The 26,426-nt window shown below is 41.3% G+C and overlaps 1 protein-coding gene and 1 pseudogene across 1 annotated transcript in view; both read left to right on the plus strand.

Moving 5' to 3' along the window:
• The first annotated feature begins 1,738 nt into the window (after positions 1-1,738).
• The window catches only part of SLC35F4 (solute carrier family 35 member F4), a 297,066-nt gene continuing 272,378 nt past the window's right edge, over positions 1,739-26,426 (plus strand). The window contains exon 1 of the mRNA XM_058293369.1: positions 1,739-2,102. Within this exon, the coding sequence (XP_058149352.1) occupies positions 2,000-2,102 (103 nt within the window). The 5' untranslated portion in view covers positions 1,739-1,999. The remainder of the gene's footprint in view (positions 2,103-26,426) is intronic.
• LOC139438138 (trafficking protein particle complex subunit 13-like) overlaps positions 2,171-26,426 on the plus strand; it is a 66,813-nt pseudogene continuing 42,557 nt past the window's right edge.

Raw genomic sequence — 26,426 nt, forward strand, 5'->3', positions numbered from 1 at the left:
TTGTGCTTGAATCATTTCTTAATTTCTCTCTTATTGAATGCCTTAATATGCTATGAATGGTGATGAATGTTATCAAATGCGCAATATGGACAAATTGATGTTTTATGGAAACTTTAAACAAGAGGGACATTTTAAATAAACATGATCAGCATATTTTACTATGTGCAATGCATGCATTTTATATAAGATTTGCCAAATGAATAATGAAAGTAACAAAAGTATGCTGAAAATTGTTTCTTGGAGGTGGGAGTGGTTGGGGCATGGGTATAAAGGCATTATCCTTTCATTTTTATTTAAATGTTTAGCTTCCCACCATTGCACTGCTTTGCCTTTTTCTTTTGGTTCATTCTGACCTTTTAGTTCCTTCCACCCTTAGGTCTTTTTCCAGCCCAGAAAGCAGGTGTGGGAGGAAATTGGTTTCTTTATGAACTGTCATCCCAGCCATAATCATCTCAGATTCTCTCCATTCTCAAGCTCCTGCGCTAGAATTTGTATGCCTGGATGAAAACAAAACAAAACCCTTTAACACACTGTGAAATTTAATACTTGATTTTCATATGTTTGAACCTAATTCATCTTTTAAAACTTTGCATATTTCTTCTCTCTTCAAGATCAACATACAGTGTGGAAAAGGCGTGGGACCAGAATAGTTTGATGGGTTCTGTGTGTGTGTGTGTTTGGGGGGAAAGTTTCTAACGGGAGCCCTGAAGTCTATTTACATTTTTTCCCTAACCTTCAGAAATGTGAAACCTGGCAGGGCTGTCTTAAACTGGCTCCATGTGGACATATTAACTTTAAAGCTGATGAGTTGATGAAACACTCCCTCCCCCCACCCCCCACCCCCCAACACCGTAGTTTCTGACATGAAACTTTGAAGATTATTTTTTTTGGGAGGCTGTGACTGCAAATTGTGATTAGAGAATCATCCCCACTACTCATTGACCCTTCCCCGGTATCTCGCCAAAGCAGAAGAGCCATGTCGGAAGCCAGGATGTTAACTCTGGATACACAGCCCCAAGGATGTCCTGGATTCAAGTAGAAAGTCTCTAGACTATATCTAAAACTTGCACCTATCCATATATTTACAGTTTGAAAGGCTGCCCTCCTGATGTCTTTGGCAATAAAGGAGAAAATCATTTCTCCTCAGGACATTTGGAATTGGCAAAATAAACGTGCTGTGCACAGCTGCGTCTCTCAAGCCTTTTGATGCTTTCTCTGGGAGGATGGATGGTTCGGACTGTGAGACTTGGGGGCTTGAACTCCCAGCTTTGTGTCCACAAAACCTGGATAACCGTCCACATACCACCTGCTGGGGCCTCGTTTTCTTCTCATTTCTTGCACAAAAACCTGCCGGTAGTCTAGGCAAGTTGTGAGGACCGGCTAAAGCCTGTGCAGATCAGCAGACCCAAGACAGTGTAGATGCCAAGCGTGGACCAAGCTCCGAGGCGCCCCCGAGGTGTCATCTTCCCGAGCGACAGTGTTCACCTCTCCTATTAACAGCCCTCAGTTCCGCTTGGGTTTCTCCCACCCTTGCCCCTCCTCTCTAAGTCCCTGGCCATCGCCTCACCTTCTCTTTTCCCACGCCCCTGATCAAGCATCCCTTCCTGGCAGGCGTGGGGGCGGAGGGCGTCTACTTTTCAGCGAAGGGGCGCGCAAGGGTTAACCATGAGAGTCGGCGGCCAGGTGGGCGCCCACACCCGCCCCCGGCCTTGGTGGGCATCGGAGGTGAGGGGGCGCTGTGCGGGCAGCAGTGCGCCCGATGGCGGGCGGGAGAGCTGCCAGGCTGACGGAGAGGCCGCCCGAGTGGGGGCCGCTCCGCCGCCGCCGTGATGCGGCGCCGGTGTTGCGCCGGGCGGTGGAGTCAGTGCCCGGGCGCGGGAGCACGAGCTGCAACATCAGCACCCGCGGCGGCGGCGGCGGCGGCACCTGCACCAGCTCCCCGGCCCTGCGCTGAGCTCTTCACCCCGCCGTCCCCCGGGGCCGCCGCCCCGCGCTCTCTATGGATGTCAAGGCGGCCCCCAACGGGGTGGCCACCATCGAGGACCGGATCCTGCGGATCACCGGCTACTATGGCTATTACCCGGGTTACTCCAGCCAGAAAAGTAAGACGCCGCGGGGTTGCCCCGCGCGAGGTGCCCGAGGGAGGTGGGCGCGCAGGGGCGTCGCAGGGATGCGGAGGGCGCGGCGCCCGGACACTTGCAACCCCGCCTGCGCCCCCAACGCCAACCTCCGGGTCGTGGGATCCACTGGGGCGAAAAGTGTGTCCGCTTTCCTCGGTGTGGATCCGAGTGAGAAAGGGGGGCCCCCGGCCGTTTGCGCCAAGGAGTTTGGAAACAGTCGCAGCTGCGGGGGCAGAGGCGCGGAGGGAACCGGGTGAGCGCTGCTGGGGGGCCGACGGGCGAATCACCCCTTGCTTCTTTACGCCTGGAGGCGGCTAACATGGCTGTTCACTTAGCGGAAAGTCGGCCCTGGGGGGCTACACTCCCTGAAAGTCCCTACTGGGTGCCAGGCTGCGGGCGGGGCGCTGGGGATGCAAGCGGGAGAGGCTGGGATGTGGCGCTGGCGGGGGCGGCCGACCCAGACGTGGGTCCGGCGCCGGCTGGATGGGCTTCGAGCAGGGTTGGGTCGGTTTGTTCGGTCGGAACTGATGAGACATGGCCAGCGCGGGAATCACTCCTGTCAGAACGTCTTCGAGGCGTTCCCCATCCTGGGCAGAGAAAGAACCTGCTCAGGTCTCCCAGTCCAAGAGCTTGCAGCCAGGGACCAGTGAAACGTCGGGGTGGGGGTGGGGCACGGGGCTAGACAGTGCCACCCGCCCCCGCTGCTTGCGCGAGGTTGCGGCCACCTCGGAGTGGGTGGGGGCTGTCCGGTATCTGCTTTCTTCCGCCTAAGTGAGGTCATGTGGCGCGGATGCTTTCACATTTCTGGAGCAGTTTTAGGGGAATGGCGATGGGGTGCGCTCTGCAGGCAGCCCTCCCCTCCAACACACCAACCCACTGACTGTATTTGCTGGGATTAGTTTGGCAACCGCGCAATTGAAACTTGTTTTCTGAAATGGGGGAGTCGCGGCGGCTTAATTTCCATGCAGGCGGGACTTCGTTTTCTGTGTCAGTGCGTTTTGTGGCAATAAATGGAGTTTAATTGATGGTTTTGCTTTATTTTTAATCAGAAGCTTTGGAAGCTCCTAGATGTATTTCCGATTGGTATTTTTCTGTGACAAATTTTGGGGTGCCGTCCACGTCACAGTTTCTCGAAAGCGGGGGACTCACGAACTGTGACACAGATGAGAAAACACGTTTTTAATTTTTTTCCATGTAACTTTCTCCCCCACTCTGTTGCCTCTCTGTTAAATTTAAGAACTTTGTTCCTTCAGCAGTTCTCACACACATATTTTCTAGTTTGATATTTTATTTGGTTTCAGGAAAGGCCTATCAGATTTGGATAGTTTCTGTCTAGCTGCTTTTAGCATTAGAGGTCACGTTATTCATTTTCCATACAAAAGTAATTGTATATTGTTAGAATTTTCTGGAAAGAAAAAAGAAAACATGCTGTGGAATGCTGTTTAAAGTCTTTGTACTAGAGACTCAAAAAACTTTTTCTTTATTGGCAAAGGTTTTTTTTTTTTTAACCCTATACACTTAAGTGAAGGCACTAGCATACCTATGGAAATTACATGAATTTCACTTTTGAATATTTTATTTATGAACCATGGGATTTTGGTTGCTTAGAGAATACAGGAGGTGTTTGGGAGATTTCAAGACCCACCATAGATTATTATTATAATTTTTATAACAATGGAACTTTGGTTAATAAAGAACTTACTGAAAAATATTGCAAAAGTGGCATTTTAGATAAGGCGTGTTCATATTATAATTTTGGACTTGCTCAAATAGCATATGTTTCGTTTGCAACAAAACCAAACAAAAAGAGGGAAGCACACTGGCCAAGACAGTAACTGGAAGCAAAAAGGGATAAAGATGCATTTGGCAGGGTTATTTGTGATTAGGTTATTACCTAACTTTAGGCCACTGAGTTCAAATAGTAAGGCAGAGAATCCTGCAAGGAGGGGTTGAAATAAGTGATAGTCCAACAATTCTCAGGAATTGTTTTCAAAGGTAGAGAGACTTTGCCAATTCTGCACAGTGAGAGACTGGAAAAAGAGAGCTGGAAAAGAGCCAGGCAACCGAGCACCATGAAATAATACTGCCCTTAATGCAGGCTTCAGCTAGTAAACAAACACATTGAAGCACACCAGTACATATGGTCAATTGATGTAGCTGCTAGGGGGAATGAGCAACAGCAGGGGGAAGTCTGGAGGAATATATTTAGGAAAAGGCACTGAAGTTGAGCTATAGTGAGGAATAGATCATGTGTGAAAGCAAGGTGACATTCCCATTTTCTGGCTGGACATGTATGAGGACTTAAGAATGGAATGGTCTGTTGATATCTATGCCATATACCTTTTTAGAGGTAGGGGGAGACTCAACTCTGAGAAATGGATCCATGATCAGCATCTAATTAATGCATATGGCAGTCATGCTTGCCAAGGAGTCAGGAAGATGAGCCTTTTGTGCAAAAGAAGAAATTCTACCAGTCAGGCTAGTGAGAAGAAGAAATGTAAGAGGATTCAGAGAAATGAAGGAATATTATGGGCTACTGAACCATTTGTTTTATTTACCCTGTTTAATGAACATTAATTAAGCACCAGTATGTACCAGGAAGCAGAGCACAAAGGTGATTAATGCATAGCATCTCACCTACAGTTACTTATGTCCTTGTAGGTGAAATAGATTCGTTCATTATGTAAATGTTAATTGAGCACCTTCTATGTGCCAAAATACATAGTGAATAAAACGGACCAAAGTATTTTCCTTTATAGAGCTTAAATTCTTGTGAGGAAGCAGTCAATAAACAAAAAACAAACCAATAAATAATTATGTAGTATATTTCAAGGTTATAGATGCTTTAAAACATTACAATAGGATAAAAAGGGTTGAAAATTCTGGGGGACAGGTATTATGGCAATTTTAAATAGAGTGGTCAGGCGAGGCCTCATTGAGAAGGTTACAACTGAGCAAAGACTTAAAAGATGTTGAGGAAATTAGCCATGGGAACATTGAGAGGAAGATGTTCCAGGCAGACGAAACAGCCAGTGCAAAGGCTCTGAGGTGGAAGGCACTTGGCACCCTAGGGAAACAGCAAGGAGGTCTGCATGCCTGAAATGGAGTGGACAATCGGGAGAGAGGATGCAGGGACTTAGGTCAAGTAAGGATATACAGGCCATTAAAAGTCCATTGGCTCGTACTCTTAATGAAATAAGGAGCTTCACATGATTTTGCCAAAGGACTCAAAGGATCAATCTGAGTTCTCTATTGGAGCAAAGGTGGAACCAGAGAAATTAGAATATTATTGAAATAATTTAGGTGACAGACAATGATGAACTGAATTAAGATGTAGCGGTAAAGGTGATGAGAGGTGGTTGAATTCTGGATATACCTGAAATGAGAGCAAAAATGATTTCCTCATGGATTGACTCTAGAATGTACAAGAAAGAGAGTGAGTGAAAAATGACCTGCCTTTTCTGTTTTGAGCAAATTTGAGTTGCCATCAACTGACAAGCTTTGAGGGATCAGGAGATGAGGAATTTAGTTTTGGAACTGTTAAATGGAAATGGAAATAATATGTAAGTTTGAAGTTCAGAGGCAACATCTGATTGGATATATTAATTAAGGATTTGGCAGCACTTTGAAGGTATTTAGAGTGTTGAGACTGGGTAAGTTCTCCAAGGAGTGAATGTCTGTAGAGAAGGGAAACATGGACTGAACCCTGGGAACAGACAATAAGAGGTTGAGAGAAGAGAATAAAGCATGAAAGGAGACCAAGAAAGAGCTCCCAGGAGGTAGAGGAAAGACAGGAGCTGGAAAACAGTGAAGGAGGAGTTGCAAGGATGGGAAAGGATAACTTTAGCTCAATGCTGATGAAAGATCGAGTAAGTTGAAGACTGATAACTGGCCACTGAATTTGACAATTTGAAATCATTGCTGACCTTGACAAGAGCAGTTAAGGTAAAATAAAGTGGATTTGAGTGTATAAGAGAATTGAAGGGAGGAATTGGAAACAAGTTAGACAGCTATTAAAGGATATTTATTCAAAGGGGAGCAGAGAAAGTAGGGTCAAGAATTTTATTTTTTTTTTAAGATGGAATAACTAACAGCATGTTTGCACATAAGAATGTTTTATTAGAGAAAGAAAATTGAATAGTTTTAGATATGGAGCATGATACCTTGTGCACAAGAAGGACAGGGTTTAGATAGAAGCATGAATAGTTCATTTATGTGGGTGGAGTATTTGGGTGCGGGTTCTGGAAGGTGGATAGCTGAGATGGGGGGTGTCTATTGCAGTTCTCTTGTGGCTGCTGTAGTTTTCTCCAAGGAAGCAAGGTCATCAACGGAGAGAATTGGAGAGAAGTGGGTAGAGGCTGGAGGTGGGTAGAGGCTGGAGGGGAGAGAGAAAGTGTGTATATTTACAAATAGGGACAGTGGGTGGGTGGGTGGGAGAGAAAGGACTCCAAGATTGTCTGGCAGCCTTAAGGGCTCATTTGAAGTCTCTGGTGATGAATTTAAAATGTGCTCAGACAGCAGGCAGTTTTGTTCATTGATGCAGTTGGAGTGGAGTACAAGCGAAGAAAGGGATTTAACCAGAGTTTCAGATTAGACAATGCATATAGTAACATAAAAGGGGCAAAGGAGTTGTGATTGTAAACCATGAAGGTATTAAAATGACTGACTGTGGAATTTAAAACTGGTAAGTAGGGAAAAAAAGGAAATCAAGGTGGTTAGGGGCAATGAAAAGGTGGTAGAATCACTGGATTGGAGGTCCCAATGTGATCAAACTAGAGGAATTTAGCTAGAAAGATAGGAGGTAGTGGTCAGAGGGAGGGTTTATGTTACAAGAAGTTATTCATTCCCATAAGTGAAGCATAAATTTATCTTTCACTGTATTCCATTATCAGATTTTTGAGGTAAGCCTTCTTTCTGTGTTTGTAAGGAAACAGTGTGTTCATGGTTAGTGAATTAAGCTGTTTGGAAATTGATTCTAGTTTTAAACATGTAAGCATCTGGCTCGTGACCTGGGTTCCTTCTCTGTGTATGTAAGGTTCCTTCTTTGTAAAATGAGAAGGTAGAAGTCACTGTCTCAGAACAGTCATGCAATAGGTCATCTTTGGTTATATGGTATATGGTTATATATTCTTAATCCCATCCTTGTGGGTGTGAATAGGCTCTCTTGAAGATGTTATTTTAGGTAAAAGTGTGACCCAGCTGAATGAGGTTGGGTCTTCATCCAATCACTGGAGTCTTTATAAGCAGAAGAAATTCAGACAGAGTGGGAGAAGGCATTAGGGTGGGGTTGGGGGAGCTGGAAGCCAGAAATCAGTGGGAACCCAGAAGAAAAAGGAGAGGACATTGCCATGTGACGGAAAAGGCAAGGAACCCTAAGGTTTAGCAGGCCACCAGGACCCTACAGACCATGGTGTTCGCACGCCTTTCAGCCTCCAAAACCCTGAGACAATAAATTGCTGTTTAATCCAATCCATTGTGTGGTATTTGTCGTAGCAATTGGGAAACTAAGAGAGATTTCAACAATGTCTTATCCTCCCTGGGAGGATCTCACCCAGTAAATGTTCCTATGTTTCCTTTGCTTCCCCTCCCCTGGCCCACTTTGATTGCAGGTAGTGACCTGGCATATTTGTTCTATGCCATTTGCACCTGTCGACCCTTTGTTTCCCTCTACATTAGTGACCACATTCTGAGGTGGTGTTCTATTGTTGCCTACAAATTTATAGTAAAACATCTTCCTCTATTTTTTTTTGTCTTTATTTATTTTTTAATGTTACATTTAAAAAATATGAGGTCCCCATATACCCTCCACCCCCCTCACCCCACTCCTCCCCCCATAACAACAATCCCCTCCATCATCATGAGATATTCATTGCACTTGGTGAATACATCTCTGAGCACTGCTACACCTCATGGTCAGTGGTCCACACCTCTTGATCTGACTCCAGCTCTGATCATCCCCTCTCCAAAAAGAATTCTGTCAACTTCTGGCTTCTCCACTTGCTCCCGTGATTTAACATTTCCCAGGCTTCAGCCTCAACTGTCTTTGCTCACTTTCTGCTTTCTCTGAGCAAGCTCATTCAAGCGTATGGTTTCACCATCTTCTATGTGTCTGTATTTCTAGGTCTGCTTTTTCTGAATCCAGACCCATATTTCATACTTCCTACTGGCATTCTTATCTGCTGTTTTCCAGGCATGTCACAGGCAAAACCAAATTCATTGTCCTTTTCTTAAAAAATGGCTTTTCCTTCTGCATTATCTTTTTCAACTTCCAATATCCGTATCCAACCAGGTATTCAAGCCGGAAACCTAAAGTCATCTTCAACCTCTGCCTTTTCTCCTTACCCTATGTTCAGCTAACAAGTCCTATCTCTTCTACCCAAAATAACACACTTTCCATCCCTGATGTTGCTTCCTTAATTCTGTCCATCCTATCTTTGGCCCAGACCACCTCCTTCCAATCCAGCATACACCTTGACAACATTTACTTTCCTACAATGCAAATCTGTTCCTCTCACATCCCTGATCAAATATCTGGGATAATTTTTTCATTTTCTCTGCAATAAAGCCCAAACTCCTTAGCATGCCACAATCTGAACAGAGCTTACATTGTTCTATTTTAGCACACAATTTCCACCCTAATTGCCAAAGTAATGCATGCTTGATGCAGAAAATCTGGAAGGCACAGAAGTAAAGAGAGATTAAGACAAAATTACTCATAATTCCACTACCCAGAGGTGATTAGCGTTAACATTTTGATATATATATATATCCTTTCAGTCTTTTTTATATACATAGACATAAATGGTTTTTTATTTTGTACTGAAGTCTATATATTTTTAATAACTTTATTTTTTATGTATGTGTATATGGTGGCACTTAGTCTAGTCAGTAGTTGTTGAATTTTTAGTCCAAATTTTCTTTTTAATCTCATATCCCACATTGTGTTCATATACCCTGCCATAGTGTTGTTAAAACAGCTCATTGTTTTACTTGAGTTATTTTCCCCACGCTTTTTGCTCCTTAGTGCCTTTTTACCCTTTGGCTTGCATGCGTCCCTCCTACTGGGTCTCCTTCATCTCTCTTTGGAAAGCTCCTGTTTATTTTTAAAGGCTCAGTTTAAATGCGTTGTCCTCTGTAAAGCCTCCCCTGTGCCCCAGGCTGGGTTAATCCTCTCTCTGTGCTCCTGTAATGCTGTGTACTCACCTCTGCTCCAGCATTTAGCACACTATTTTGGGCTGTTTGCTTTACACAAGACTGTTTCACCCACAGAGCTTGGGGATGGCCGGTACTTATCTTTTTTTTTTTAAATTTCTTTTTTGCATCTACGGCAAAGTGCTAGTACATTTTGGGTGCTCAATAAATTTCATTGTACTAATTAATGAATGATTATAGTTCTCTTTGAAGCAAGTTAATTATTTTCACACAGAAAAAGAAAGAGTACATGATGGTAGTGTTTGAAAGGGAAGAAAGAGTCCATCAGCTGTGAATGAATTGAACAGAGGTGACTATTTAGAGAATGAGAACATGCCAAGTGGTATTTTATGATCACTTTTTACCTGTGTGGTCGTAATGTCTCCATTTGCATCTTCTTATTTCCTTCTTCTGGTTGTCTGTGCTTCAATGATAGAGAAAAGGCAATCTTTTCTTTTTATCCACAGAGTAGTACAAAGTTAGAGGAATCATGTGTTTTTTCCTCTCTCTCTCTCTCTCTTTTTAGGCAGTACTGGGGCATTGAACCCAGACGTTGTACATGGGATGCAGGCGCTCATATCACTGGGCTATACCCACTCCTCCCTTTCCCTTCTCTTTTGAGGTGGTTACTATTGGTCTTTAATAGCACAGCATAAATATAACTCTAAAGCACTCTAACTGTAGTAAGTTATGCAGTTGTCTCTTATTAGTGAAATGGATGCAATAAATATTCCTCTCAGCTCATATTCTCTTTGTGTCCTGAGAGTAAGCTTGATGCTTCTTTGTATATGATGGGTAGAATTTGGTAAACTGTTATAAGTAAGTATCAGCTATATAGAATATTGAGAAGCCTTTTGTAAACATTTTTTTAACCAGAACATAAAAAGGCTATATTGATCCTGAATAGCATTACATATGTTATTGATGCTGGATAATGTGGTAGCTTTGACAGTGTCTACCCTGATGTACGTTTTGCATTTGAAATATAAGTTTACATACAAATGGTATAAAATACTACTTATAATTGCTAACATGTGAGTTTAACATTAAGTTTCAGAATGCTTTCCTTGGAAAGCTTATCTGAGACCTGGTTTGAGGCTGGGGGGTCTAATGCAAAGGTCACAAGCTTTGGGAACCGGAAGATCTCGGTCCATATTACTGCTGTCTTACTTTTAAATTCGCACAAGCAGCCTAACTTCTCAGATCCACAATTTCACGTCTGTAAAATGGGAATGATAATAGTTGCCTTTCAGGTCATTAGGGAGATTATATAAGATCATGTAAACGGAGGGCCTGGCACAATGCACAGCAGAGAGTAGACATTCAATGTATGAAAGCTGTTATCATTTTGGAGGAAATGATTAAAACCAGTTTCATGATTTCAGAGACTTTGCTCACATTTTCCTTGTATTGGAGGAAAATTATTTTTCACTTATTTTTTCTTCATATCCCATGTTATATTTTGAAATTTGTTGCTACTAAAAATTATATTATAGCAATGGTAAATTTATAAAGAGGAAATTATTAATTCCACCGTAAAAGTACACAATGATTTTTATTTTTGCCTGTTACTTTCCAGAAAGGGGCAGTCCTGCCAGGATTACCCCTAGGGAGAGTTTATTTTATTTTATTTATTTTATTTTATTTTTTATTTTTCTCTGCACTACAAACCAAAACCTTTATTCAATTTGCATTAATTTCATATTGCCCCTGCCTCCCACCCTTTAAAGTACTACACTAATCACAATAGTTCATGAATAGAATATCAGTAAATCCACTCTCATCCAAAGAAAATGTGGCACTGGCGTGGAGAAAGCGGCCACGGTCGCCGCTGGGCGCGGGGAACGGGAGGAAGAGACGAGGCGTGGAGGAATCCCCAGGGCCCGGAGCTGCCCCGGGCAACGCCGCAGGGACAGCCACCGGACACCGTATGTCCTCCCATGGCCCACCCGACTGAACGCGAGAGAGCGTGCGCCACGATGCGGACCAGGGAGAGTTTATTTTAAAATGGGCTGGAGGCCGTTTTTGATGAGATTATTTCAGATAGGCTGAGCCAAAAGATAGGAGATAAATCTATGACTTTAGGACCAACGGGTGACATGATGGGTCTGGAGTTGCAAGTATCCAGACACCAAAGTGGGGAGGGTCAAGGGATGGGGAGAAGGTCTCCCAGCTCAAGATGGGTAGCATGGGGTGGGAAGCAGATGTAATTAGGGTAGGGAGGACAAACAGGGAGAGAAAAAGTGAAGGCTGTGGGTTAATTTGGGCCCAGCCTAGGGGAAGTTGCATTATTCCTTTTATATGTTAGTCTTGAAGGGACAGTTCCTTTTTGGCTATTTATATAGTAGCCAAATAATAGACATGCTATTTTGTGTTCTACTTAAAAATATATTGCTATGTTCTAAACACATTTACTTATTTCAACCAAGTCTTCAGAGTTACAGTCTTAAAAAAATTATAAAGTATTTAACTGCTACAGACAAGAGGAATGTAGAGAAAAAGGAAAATAGTTTTCTCACCCTCACACAACTGCTGTTATTTTGGCTAATTTGCTTCCAATCTTGATAATGCATATAGGACTTCATTTCTGGATTTATTGACAAAGGTAGACTATAATGTAGTCATAATTCTGCCATGCATTCAATTTTGTGCCAGGCTTTTTTATTTTTCAATTAGTATTTTATAATAAGCATTTTTAGTTTGTTGCATTTTTTCTGCTTTGGTAGGCTGGAATTAGATTCTCCTTCCAGATATCTTGGCTTAAAGAATTTGGGCAAGCTGGTCCTAGACATTTGAGACTAAGTAAAATGGAGAGGACCTGGAATATTAATGATGTCTTATTTGGTTTCTAGTCACAGGAATTTACTTTAACTGGTTTAAGCAAAAATAGAAGTTATTGAAAGGATAGTGGAGGTTCATACAGATTTTAAGGGCAGGAATAGATCTGGAATATGAGGATATGTGGGAAAAACAGGAAGCCCTCTTTCTCTCCCATCTCTTTCTCTCTCTGTTTCTCTTTTTTCTGTCACATGTTCTCCATTCTTCTCTCTTTCTACAGTCTGGCTCTCTCTGTTTTCTTGTCCAAATCGTCAAAAATAGCCACTGCCAGCAGTTCCACTATTTCCATGTCTTCTATTCAAGAGAGCAGACAGATTGAGCAAGAATCTCTTACTTCTAAATACAGATTCCTGGGATAAGGGATTCTGGTCCAATTTATGTCACATGCACTCTTTTGATCCAATCAATTTTGTTGGTTTGGGTCAGGATCAAGTTATGCAATCACAGCTGCTAGAGGCTCTCATCTGTAACCTTATTGTCTAGGGATAAGAGGTAGTTTCCAGAGAAAAGGATTGTTGACTGGGCAGTCACCTTAATAGCTATTTGGTTCACAAAGCTGTGCATAAAAACTTTGCATATAAAATCACAGGCTCCTTTCTGTTCTTTCCTGTGGTTCTGATAACATGTAGAGGAGATCTATATAGTATTTAGTGATGTTATAGATAACTAAAATATTCTCCAACAAACTGAGAAAATCCAGATATCTGTTTAGGGTATAAGTGAGTTCTGTTTGACTATTCAACCAGCATCTTAGTCTACTTACTAAGCTTTATTGAAGTGCCACTGGTTAGCACTTTGGAAGACATATTTCTTTTTCTAGGTCAGATAAGGCAACAGACTATTTCCTTCAGAATCAATATACAGTAATTGAGGTTGACATCTAACATTGTATATTTTAAACAGGGATTGAAAATTACACTATTCTACAGTTTGGGATTTGTTATATTCTTCTGGGCTAATGCCAAGATGGCACTAGTGAGATGTCAATAATAGTTTTATGGTCCTGAAAACCAAATGTTACTAAGAATTCTTTACACCTTGTACAAGCTGAGATTCCTAAGGGTGTTAGAGCTTGCAGAGGTTTGCTGCTGATATGCAACTAAACTCTAAGCTACAAGACTACTTATCTTTTTATTTATTTTTCTTTTTCGAGGTACTGGGGATTGAACCTGGGACCTTGTATGTGGGAAGCTGAAGCTCAGCCTCTGAGCCACATCAGCTTCCCTGAGTTGTTTTTTTTTGCTTGTTCTACTTTTTGTTTGGTTTTGTTTTTTTCAGGAGGTACCGGAGACTGAAACTGGGACCTCCCATGTGGGAGGCAGGTGCTAACTGCTTGAGCCATATCTGCTCCTTCTTGTTTTCTGTTCATATCCACGTTTAAGCATATTCTAGAAGGAAAATCCAAATCAAGTGGGTTGGGAGCATTTTGGAACACCATATTCCCTGCTAGAGTTATGGTGGCAGGTTCTAAAGAAGCAGTATATACATCTAAAATGGCATTATTATTCCCCGAAGACTTTTTGGAACAAATATACTTAGAAACTGAGAACTTTTTATTTTTTTCTTAATCTTTAGAAAATTGTGGCTACCTAAGCTAGAACTTCTATTCCTGCTTTCTTCCAGCCCATTGTCCATGTAACAGCCATGGTGATCTTTTAAAAGCATTAATTGAACCATGTTCTGCTGGCTGAAATCCTCAGTGGCTTCCTGTAGCTCTTGGGATATTATAAAACCCTGGACCCAGCCTACAAGGTCCTTGCAGTCTAGTTTTTCAGTGGGCACTGCTCTTCCTTTCCCTCATTATGCTTTGGCCATACTGGCACATGCTTTTCCATTTTTGTATCTCTTTTATCTCATAGGAGCCTGTAGTTTTCCTGCAGTTACAATTTGTATTAATTTCGTGATTGTTGAATGTGTTTCTTCCCCCATTAGACTCTTAGCTCCTGATGTGGATTGAATTGTGTCTTCCAGTTTGGACATATTCTTGGGCTTGGTCCATATTCTGGTTGGTGTGAACCCACTGTAAATAAGATCACTGGAAGATGTTATTTCAGTTAAGGTGTGGCCTAACTGAATCAGGCTGGGATGTGATCTAGATAGTGGAGTCCTGTATAAGCAGGGTGAAAGTCAGACAGAGGAGAGCCAAGGAAAGTGCCAGAAACTGTAAGTCAGCAGAACCCAGAAGAGCAAGGAGAAGACACCGCCATGTGCATTGCCATGTGATGGGAAAGCCAAGGACCAAGGATTGCCAACAGCTAGTCCAAAATGCTATGTAGAGTCTTCTGAGAGAGAGCATTGCCTTGCTGATCCTCAATTTTGGACTTCTAGCCTCAAACTTGTGAGTGAATAAATTCCTATTGTTTAAGACAACCCATTGTAAGGTATTTGTTTTAGGTGCTAGAAAACTAGAAAAGCTTCTTAAGGGCAGGGATGGGTCTGTTTTGTTCAGGTCAGTAGGCCTGACACTAGAACAGTGCCTGCATAAACCATAAATATTTGTTGAATGAGTGAGTAAGCCTTGTTAAAGTTTTTAAATAGCTTTTAAAAAGCTAAACTTTTAATTTTGGAATATTTTTAGATTTACATAAAAGTTGCAGAGGCAGTACAGAGAATGCCCTATTCCTCTCACCCAGGCCCCCCATTGTTAACATTTTATATTATTATTTTTCAAAACTAAGATACCAACATTGGAACCTTACTATTAATTAAACTCCATACTTTTATTTGCATTTCACCAGTTTTTCATTAAGGCTCTCTTTCTGTTCCAGGATCCACATTGCATTTAGTTGTTATGTTCTCAAGGACGCTTTTGATGAATTGGACTTGCAAGTGAAAGATCATTTCAATTTACAGGAACTTCCTGGCAGATATTTTAGGCTTTGGACCAGATCACATTTGAAGATTTAGCTAGTAGTTTCAAAAGTGACACATGAAGATTAAACTCATATAAGAAATAGCCTGTGATTTGACTGGTATTACATACTATCCTAGAGAACTGTACTGTAGTAAAGAATAGTGGCCTTTAACATTTCTAGTTTTGAACATTTAGGGGGATACAGAATCTTTTGAAAATCTGTATAAAGCTACAATTATTCCCTCCTCCCCCCATACATGTATATATACACCAAATATTTTCATAAACTTAATTTTATTATACTAGAAATGTATCAGTTCACAGGAACAGGCTATAAAAGTGATAATTCCACTGCAATGTGTCTGTTTATTTTATGGAGATGTGTGCAAAATTTAATGGCAATTTCTGGAATTTTTGAAATAATTCAAATTTGTTAATTAAAATAAAAAATGAACATCAGTTTCATTCAAATGTGTATTTCAGTGAGAAAACCCTTGTGGTTTGGATCAAATGAGAAGTTGAAATTTTGGACTGGTCTTAGGGCAATGTGCACATTATCTTTGACATCAGTCAACTTCAACCTGATGGAAACTTTCACACCTTCTCAAAACTCTTGACTCACAAGGATATGAGGCAGGAAATCCCACAGCTTATTTTGCCTGAAGACAGTAAACTTGTTTCAGGAAAACACCAAAATTCTCTAAGACTCTTCCAGTTGAATTTATGTCACATCATTTCGTTCGTGTTAAAGGCAATGAGGTAATCTTCGAGGCAAGGTCTGCATTATCCATGCCATCTTTGTTGGCAAGGGAAGGATGATCCTTGTTTCAATTTTAAGCTCCTCTGTTCAGAATTAGCCTGCTGTGTGTCTAGGTATCCTCACATTATTTGTCTGCAGTGGCATTTTACCATACAGTATCCCTCATGATCCTTATCTTTCTAAGAAGCAGTATTTCCAGAAGAATTTGTGGTTTTCAGCTACTTTGTAACAATGACTGTAAACTTTGGGGGAAAAAAAGGTATGTTAATATCTATCAAATAAGGAAAGCCATGAATGAACTTCCCTTTAGGAATTTTTTTTTCTTTTTCTGAGAATGGGCTTTCTTTTTCTCTCAAAGGTGATATAAATATCTTCCCAAGGGAAGTGGATGTGGCTCAAGTGATAAGGCCTCCGCCTACCATATGGGAGGACCTGGGTTCAATCCCTGGGGCCTCCTGGTGTAAAAGAAGAGAAAGTGTGACTTCGCAGCGAGCCAGTGCCTGCATGGTGAGCTGAGTCCCCACATGGTGAGCCAAGTACCCATGTGGTGAGGAGAGTGCCTGCATGGAGAGTCAAGTGCCTGTGTGGCGAGCTGAGGGCCCACGTGGTGAGCCGAGTACCCGTGTGATTGCCCACACCGTGAGCCAAGTGCCCATGCAAGGGCCTGCATGGCGAGCCGAGTGCCTGTGTGTAGAGCCAAGTGCCTGCATACATGAGTGCCCGTGTGGTGAGCCAGTGCCCATGCAGTAAGCTGAGTGCCTGCGCAGCAAGCTGAGTGCCCGCATGGTGAGCCAGTGCCAGTGCAAGTCAGTCATGCAGCAAGATGATGACACCACAGAAGAGACAAAGGGGAGGGTCAAGTGAAGCACAACAGAGACCAGGAACTGGGGTGGCTCAATTGACAGGGAAATTCTGTCCACATCAGAGGTCCCCAGGATTGAATCCTGGTGGATGTTAGAGGAGAAAGATGAGAAGAGAAGACCAAAAGAGAAATAGATGCAGAAAATCACACAGGAAATGGATACAGACGGCCAAAAAGCAGCATGGTAGGGGAGGAGGAGAGGAAGAAAAAAATGTAAATCTTCCCAAATGTCATTCAGAGATTTCAAGACATGGTTTCTAGAAAGGCATCAGCTTCTAGGTTATCAAGGAGAACTCCAAATTGTGCTCACTTTTTTTTTCATAAAAACTAAACCAACTATTGAGTAGATGATAATTTGACCCTGGCAATAATTTAGATGTCACTGCTTACTGATGTCGAAGGCAAGAAATTACAGGGATGTGCAAGGCTTTATTCATCACCAAAGTATCACAACCTACTTTCCCCCCTAGGTATTGTTTTGCTTGTCAATGCAACTTTTTGTGTTTTTTAAAATGAATAGGCATTCTCCTTCAATGACATTCATATTCACATAACAGAAAATCAGGAGCTGGAAGCGTTGTGGGATATTCAGTTATGGTTTTTCAAATGCTTGTATCAAAGTGAGGGCAAATGAGCAAGTTTGGACAGAAGACTTCATTTGATAAAGTCACTGCTTCCATTTTTTCCCCTGCTCCAGACAACAAACCAGCTTATTCTTTTCCAAGACTTCCTAGAGTGTGGATTCTTTTGCTTAGAAATCAGTTATGGTGCTTTTGGTTGCAAGTAAAGAAAACTCAACATAAATTGACTTACATAATAATAATCTTATTTTGATAAAATGGAGAGTTCAGAGGTGGAGCTGCTGACTTAATGGCTTATAATGTAATAATGAAGTACCCAGGTTCTAATATTTTCTTTCCTGTTTTCCATCTCTCTGAGTGCTGTACTTTATAGGAGATTTTCTTGATTTTATTTTTAAATTCTATTATGTTTTCCACTTAAAATTTCATTTAAAGTTTTAAGAGCTCTATTTTGTTTTCTGAGTATTGCTTTTAAAAATACAGCACATTGTTTTTGTTTTATGGATAAATAGCTTTGCTTATCTCCTGAGGAGACTAATAATATTTTTTTGAAGTTTTCTTCTTTTGAATGGACTGTTTTCTCCAAGTTGCTTTTGTAATATTCTATTTGTTAGTCACTACTCTTGGATGTTTTGCAATTCTGTTTATCTGCTTGTATTCTAGAGTAGGGGACTCAAAAACTGTTTGGAAGCTCTGAGCATGGTTGTGTGGTCAAGAATTGCAGAGTCTGGAATTTCACCCTATTTTCAAGCTAACAAGTTAGCGTGTTACAGTTTCATGATTGCTAGTAGAAGGTATGAACTTCTACGTCAAAGGCAAAGGATTTCATTATTCACAGTCCAGCAGGCAGAATGAGCTTCGTTTTCATGTCAGTTCCCCTTGCTCCTCAAGTTCCAAAATGGCACAACCAAGATGGATGCACTGCAAACAGATTTGTGCCGTAACTGAGGAATCCTGAGCTTAGGAAATCCGAACCTTTCCTAATGGCCTTCAAGCAAACCTAACCAGACCTTGGACCCAGAGGGAAATAGTAGTAAACAGACCTGCCATATATTCTAGAAGGAGATATTTTCTCAACCTTCCAAACCCATTTGCTATACAGACATCTTGAAAAGATAGTCCAGAACAAAGAGCTGTCAGTGTCTTTATTCACAAGATGTGCTGAAATGAAAAAGAGAGACCCATGGAATTTTCTCCCAACAGGGTCTGTTGTAATATGGTGTAAGTGTCAAATAATTGGGCTGTTTCCTTGGGAAACGTCAGTATCATTTTCTTAAGATCTGTTCCTTTGGATCAGAGAAGGCTCTTCAATCTCTTTATTGACTGCCAGCAATCTCTTAACTGGCTGGGAACTGAGTAGAAGCCTGGGTGTCTCACTGAGCAGTGTGCATAGGTTCACTTAATTCCTCCATGATTTTGGTGTGGTACCCAGCCTCCAACCATACCTGGGGTCCCTGTACACCCCTATTTAAGCCTCTCCAGAGAATAAACCTATGGTCCTTGCCAGGGTAAAATATAACATAGCCAAGTGCTGTGTAGAGTGAGTGAGGGGATCTGAGTATCTGACAGCTTCTTAAACTGACTTTGATCAAGTCTTCTGAGGCTTTGGAAAACTTTGCATTGTAAATCAGACTAACTTTACATTTTCTTTGTCTTCAGTTAAGTTTCAGATTCCTTAGGCTTGATAAGAAATTTACTTTTTTCCAGCTCCTAAAATAACTGTCTTCTCTAATGATTCTCCCATGCTTGGAGGTTTATGCTTTTAAGAATCAGCAAATATAGTTGTGAAGTGTTCAACCTGCTATCTTTACCAAGAAGAGGAATCATTAAACTTTCTATTTCTATTCTTTGAAATCTTCTAACTTTAACTAGATGTACTGTAAACCAAGATGAATGTCACATTTATAGCAGCAGAGTACATTATCTTTATTTCCTCTCAATGGGAAGCTATTTTAGATGCCACAACATGGGGACAGATAGTTTTGTTCATATGCTTCTTGATCTGAGTACTGGTTATATGAATGTGTTTACTTTTTGAAAATATCATCAAGCTGTACATTTATGATTTGTGCCCTTTTCTTTATGCATGTTATAAAGCAATAAAAAGTTCACAGTAAAAATTGTATGACTACATATCATGCCATTTTACTCTTATTTATAATAAGACTACACTACACTATAAATTAATTTGACATAATAATGTAGTTTTCAAAATATCAAAATCACTGGCAATAGTGAATTACTTTTTTGTGTGTTCCCAGTTTATTAAGCTGCAAGCCTACCCTCTAATCCTTTATGGTTTAAGAAGAAAGTGGTTCTCAAATATTTTGCTGCATATTTGAAACACTTGGGAACTTTTAAAAAATCGTGAAGGCCAGCTCCATCCTCTGCCAATTAAAACAGACTCTCTGGGATTGGGAGGGACCCGGCATCAGTACTCGTTAAAGCTCTCTGGAAGATTCCAATGAGCAGCCAAGACTGTGAATGAGAGCAGTACTTCTCAAACTATTCGTGGTGAATAACCAGTGTTCTGCCTCATCATAGATCAAAATTTTGAAAAATCAATGAAAGTGAACTGCTAGAAAATGTAATCATGTGCTTAAATGTCACAGCAATGTTAACTTGTTATAAAGGTTTCTCAGTGCTTACTCTCAATTTCTCTATTTTGTCGCTGACTGGTAACAGTTCATGGCCAATACCAGTGAGCAGAGCACACTTTGAGTATCAGTGGCTAAGCATTAATCTCTCCCTTTCTTAGCACATACTAGATATCTATTTCCTCTCCTCTTTGTGGAAAGCATCTTTCTGGAGACTGAGGAGAGCTGGGGCTGCGCCCTCTTGTGTGTGCCCTTACCTATTGTGATGGTTTGGAGCTGGATGGATACCAGAAAATCCTGTTCTTAAAGCTAATCCATTCCTGTAGGTGTAAGCCTATTGTAGGTGGGACCTTTTGATTAGGTTATTTCGGTAAGGTGTGGCCCAGGGTGAATCTTTTTTATTTATTTATGTTTATTTTTCTTTTATTTTTAAAAAGCTTTAGATCACATAAGTGTAACATCAAAAATACAGGGGATGGGAAGTAGACTTGGCCCAATGGATAGGACATCCGCCTATCACATGGGAAGTCTGCGCTTCAAACCCTGGACCTCCTTGACCCGTGTGGAGCTGGCCCATGCACAGTGCTGATGGCGCAAGGAGTGCCCTGCCACGCAGGGGTGTCCCCCAGGTAGGGGAGCCCCACACGCAAGGAGTGCGCCCCATAAGGAGAGCTGCCCAACACGAAAGAAAGTGAACCCTACCCAAGAATGGCGCCACACACACGGAGAGCTGACACAACAAGATGACACAACAAAAAGAAACACTGATTGCCGGTGCCACTGATAAGTATAGAAGTGGTCACAGAAGAACACACAGCGAATGGACACAGAGAGCAGACAACTGAGGGCAGGGGGAAGGGGAGAGAAATAAATATATAAGTCTTAAACAAACAAACAAACAAAATATATATAGGGGATTTCCATATACCCCAACCCTCCCCCAACCACATTTTCCCCCATTAACAATATCTTTCATTGGTGTGGTACATTTGTTACAATTGATGAACACATATCGAAGCATTGCTACTAATCATGGTCTGTAGTTCACATTACAGTTTATTCTTTGCACTGCACAATTTTATAAGTTTTCACAAAATGTATAATAGTCTGTATCCATCATTGCAATATCATGCAGAACAATTCCAGTGTCCCCAAAATGCCCCATATTACACCTATTCTTCCCTTTCCCTCCCCTCAGAACCTCTGGTGGCCAGTCTTTATACCAATGTTACAAATTCTTTCATTACTAGAATAATTATAAGTCTCCTTTAGTCCATACTGGCATTCTCCCCTTATTTTTGTTCATTCTTCAGTTTTGAGGATTTTGTGATGGTGATGCCTACTCTGCTTCCTAGAGGGGTCTTAGATCCCATGGAATGAATGGATGGAACTGTCTTGCTTGCAGTTGTAGATACTCTGTTTTTTGAGGTGGGTGTTGCCCATCATCATCCTTTCGTTAGTTGTCCTTGGTGAGTCCATTGAACTGGAGAGTAGGTTTTGGCTGCAACTCTGCTGAGATTCAGGGCTCAACTGGCATATGAATAGCTGGAAGATTTAAGTCTCTGGGACATATATTTAATGAGTATAGTTCTAATTATAGGTTAAAATAAATGGGGCAGAAGAACCACATGTATGAAAATTATATAAATGGGTCTAACTCTGATACATTGGGGAGATAGGTTACCATATATTCTAAGGTAAAGCCCACCACCGGGTGCCAATTTCCTGGCATTGTATTCCTTGCCTGTACTGTCCAGATGTCACTAGAGCCCTTAGGAGCACCCCTGCTTGAGGCACTGATTACTGTGGCAGTCAGTGAGAACTTCCTGAGATGTCCATAAGTGTAACCTCTGAAATGACCTCCCGACTCACTGTGAAAACTTATAGCCATAAAAATTAATTTGTATTTAATGTTTCACCCTTCTGTTCAAGGTGTTTGTGTAAATGCATTGGTAGTTAGCACTTGGTAATAATCCTTTGATGCCAGGAAGGCTTGTTCCTGAGATTCATGTCTCAGGGTGAGTTTTAATCCTCTTCCTGGAGTCTTTTATAAGAGGATAAAATTCAGAAGAGAGAGAAAGCCAGGGAAGCCAGAAAGTGACAGCAGTACAATCTGGAAAAGAAGGGAAGAGACAAGCAGATGCTGCCATGTGCCTTGCTATGTGACAGAGGAGTCCAGGATCACTGGCAGCTGTTCTTTGGGGAGAAACTGTCACCTTAAGATTCCTTGATTTGGAATTTTTCTCAGCCTTGGAACAGTAAGCTTGTGCTAATAAATCCCCATTGTAAAAGCCAACCCATTTCTGGTATATTGCTTTTGGCAGCTTAACTAAAATATCTACTCTCTACAACTCCACTCTGGTTTCATTCTACTCTGATGCATTTCTGGGCTCTCAATGCCCCAGGTGAAAATGATTACTAATAATGCATGGATCATTTGAGACTTGCCAAATATTGTTTCCCTTCAATTTTATTAATTCAGGAAAAAGTCTTTGCATGTGATCTCATATATATTTGTGGTGGATCTAACCTGTAAGTTGTATGTGCAATTAAGTTTCAGAGGAAAATCTACCAAAGACTCTTAGGAACAAAAAATCATATTGGACTCAATGATTTTGCACTGTGATGTTAGAATGCAATTAAAACTGTCCTGTTATTTAGGCTGGGATCCTCAAAGGACAGCTGGAGTTTCCCTTAGAGGCCTGTGGGGATTGCCTATTGTTTTTGCATTACTGACAGAAAGAGAGTGGGCTGCAGTAATCTGCTTCTCCTAAACACTGACCTGATATTATGCAACATGAACTTACCCATGTTGAAGGAATCCCATTAGGTTATGAAGTATGACTTGGAGAAGGTGGTTTGGAATTGGTGGAATCTTCATTTTAGGAAGGAGTTCAGAAGGACTTAGGTTGATGTTCTGATGAGGTTTTGTCACTACCCTTCCTTTTGGGGCTTATTTTGATGCCTATGCAATTGGGTTCTATTTAAAGCAGATTATCTGATTACCCTGACTGAGAACATCTCTTTTATTTCCTATCTTAATGCTAGTTTGCCTGTATCAGAGAGGATAACACACTTCTGCTTATTACAAGCCAAAGTTCACTCCAGATGCTACTAATTCCACTCTCAGTCCCTTATGTGGTCTTTAATAAAGCTGTCTTCAGTGGCCTTGTTATTCATCTTGGCTTCTGTTACGTTCTCATTATATTTGCAGGGAGTGTAGAATTTCATGGCAGTTCCTCTGGGTATAGCGTAGGTCTCTCTCCCAGGAAGGAAGCAGGTAGGAGAGAGGAGCTGTTCTCTGTGATTGACTTGGGTACCTCCCCCCAACCCAGGTTTGGTTACTTGATAGGTGGTGGGAAATGGAGGCAAAGCGTATTATGGCCTTGTTTAAAGTTCTTTCTTTTTTTTAAAATTTATTTTATTTTATTTTATTTTAAAAGAAGCTTTAGATTACATAAATGTTATGTAAAAAATATAAGGGGTTCCCATATGCCCAACTCCCTCCCCCTCCCACACTTTCCCACATCAACAACATCCCTCCTTAGTGTGGCACATTTGTTACAATTGATGACCACATATTGAAACATTGCTACTAACTATGGATTACAGCTTACATTATAGTTTACACTCTGTCCTGTGCAATTTTGTAGGTTATAACAAAATATACAATGGCTTGTATCCACCACTGCAATGTCATGCAGTCCAAGTCCAATGTCCCGAAAATGCCCCCATATTACACCTATTCTCTCCCCTCACATCCTCAGAATCTCTAGTGGCCACTGCCTTTATATCAATGATAGGAGTCTTCCATTGTTGGAATAATAATACATTTATAATAGAATAATAATGTCTACTTTAATCATTGTTCTTTCCCCAATTTTGAGGATTTTGGAGTGGTGATGCCCACTCTGCTTTTAATTGAGAGGGAGGTTAGATCCCATGGGGCAGATGGATGGAACTATCTTCCCTGCAGTTGCAAATACTCTCTTTTCCTTGGAAATGGCATTGTCCATTATCCTTTCCTTGTTAGTTGTCCTGGGTAAGTCCAGTGAACTGGAGAGTAGGTGTTGCAACTCTGCTGAAATTCAGGGCACAAGGATGGATCAAAGATTTAAGTCTCTGGGACATATATTCATCAAGTATAGTGCTAATTATAGGTTCAAGTAAAAGGGGCGGAAGAGTCAGGTATAGAGAACCTATACATGAGTCTAACTCTATTACACTGGGGAGCATAAATTCCAAAGTAAGGCTCACTGACAGGGTGCCTAATGCCTGAGCTCTGTCTGCCTTGCTTATAGTTTCTGGATGGTTCTAGAGCCCTCAGGAGCCCTGATATTTGAGACACTGTTGCTGTGGCAGTTAATGAGATCCTGCTGCAACTTGCATAAGTGTAACTTCTGGAATGACCTCCCGACTCACTTTGAAGTCTCTTTCTTCTTTATAGCTTTTGTAGCTTTGCACTTTATGTAAAGCTCATACATGCAATACCCACAGCACACAGCAAACAGAATCTGGCATGTGAAAGGTGATCAGTTTATTAGAGGAGGAAAACAGGGATGGGGATTTTAGCTTATGCCATAACTTAACAAGGAATTAACTTTCTGTGGCTTTTAGTAGAAAAGTATACCAAAATATGTGCTAGGTACAGTCATGTATGTAGAGTTGAGCTGTGTGCAGGGTAATCTTAGAGGATTGAATAAAGGTTAGGTTTTTATAAGACTTAAATACACTGAAAGAAATAGCAGGAGTCTTAGTTTATAGCACACACAAGATTTGAGAGGTGAGTGCTGAGTAATGCTCCTACTACTCTTTGACAGTTGTATAGCATGTTACATTTGATAGGGCATTAGCATACATAATTTCATTAAAACTCAGAGCCACTCTGTGAAGTGGGTGTTTTCACCATCTTACAGATGAGACCTGAGCAGTTTACCGTGCCCAAGGTCACAGTTACCAGGAATCAAGGCTAGAGTTTAGAACCCAGGGCTGTTTGAAATTCCAAATCCATACTGTCAGCTTGAGAGAGTGATAAGAAACCTGAGCACACAATTCAGATCCTTCCTCTTCAACCTGCGAGGCACAGCTCAGAATAGCCTCAGGATCTAAGCAGAGCCTTTCCTGCTCCCTTAAGTCTGAATTTCACCTCGAGTAGATAGCGTGGCCTGGAAAGAAGAGGAGAGATTGAACAAGTTGGCCCCTGAGAGTCATACCATGTGTCAGAGAGAGAAGAAGGGAGGGAGAGAGAAACAGCAGAAGAAAAGAGAAGAAACGAGAGGGAGAGAGAACATTTGATGTCCCTACCAGGTGTCTGGAGTCTGTCCCTTTTCCAGGGGAGGAGGGAGGAGCAGTGGGGAGTGGAGAGACAGGAAAAGACTGCCCCCATCCCCAGAGGCTTCCTCAAGTAGTACTTGGGTAGCTAAAGAGAAGGGCTTTCCTTCGAATCATACCGAGGAAACCTTGCTTCCTGAAGGCAGCTTTTCCTGTTGTGAAGGATTCTCTATTCCCTGCATCCATAAGTTGAAAAGAAATAAGTTATTAAGTGGTGGAAGGAGAGAAAGTTGTCTGTCTCTCTGACCAAATATCCTCGTCTGTAGTTTCAAATCATTCGTGCCTAGTACCATTCCTGAGAACGTTTCTTCTAGTTTTTCCTGCTTTTTATTTGGGTAAAATCACATTACTGGATTTCAGGATGATAGACTAGAGGTTGTGCAGTATTTCTAATGATCTTCCTGGCTCTTAGTCCCTGTAGATTTAAAACCTCCGCAGCTGGATTGGACCATTGGCCTATCGCCAGTAGGTTTCTCTAGTTATAATCTATTAAATAGTTGGAATGCTGATACATGTTCTTCGGAAAAATGAGCCCAATATTTCTTTAATATTGACCCTCTGGGTCTTATATTCTTGCCCTCCATTATTCGCATTACTGAGACTTCCACAAGCCTTGATTCAGATCTCTTTCAATGGCCTTTGAAATGTAAGTAGGGTTGTAGTGCTTGGAGCCCTGGTTTAAGAATCCTTGGACTCACCTCCACTGTGAGTAAACCATGCTAGTTTCTGACATTTCTAGATGAATATTTTTAGATGGCCTTCCCAAAGTTTCCAGTTATGGCATTAATAAGATCAACAAAATAACATTTTTAGAAATGCTAAATCAATTGTGTTTATTTTTATTTTTTAATTAATTTTTTATTTCTCCCCACCCCCTGCTCGTTTGCATTTGCTGAGTCTGTTTGTTGTGTGCTGGTCTTTTTAGGAGGCACTGGGAACCAAACCCGGGACCTCCCATGTGGGGGGGAGGTGCTAAATTCTTGAGCCACCTCCACTCCCTTTTTAAAAATTTTAATTGTATTTAAGCTTAATGGATAAACATTTTCTTTTTATGTTTATAAAAAAGAAACATATAGGTAGGAATATTTCATAGATTATTATTCCCACCTATTCTTATCTTCAACAAAAGTTGAAAATAAAGCCTCTGACTACTTCATGGAAACCCCAAAACAAAAGTTGAATTTAAGAAACACTGCTGGAAGGTTACAACACCTACATAGCTGTTCAGACCGTTTTGGTGCTTTGAGTATGTTGCAAGAAAATCATGTACTCATTCTTTTGGGACTCTGACA

This window comes from Dasypus novemcinctus, chromosome 3 (genome assembly GCF_030445035.2).
Source record: "Dasypus novemcinctus isolate mDasNov1 chromosome 3, mDasNov1.1.hap2, whole genome shotgun sequence".
Classification (NCBI taxonomy): Eukaryota; Metazoa; Chordata; class Mammalia; order Cingulata; family Dasypodidae; genus Dasypus; species Dasypus novemcinctus.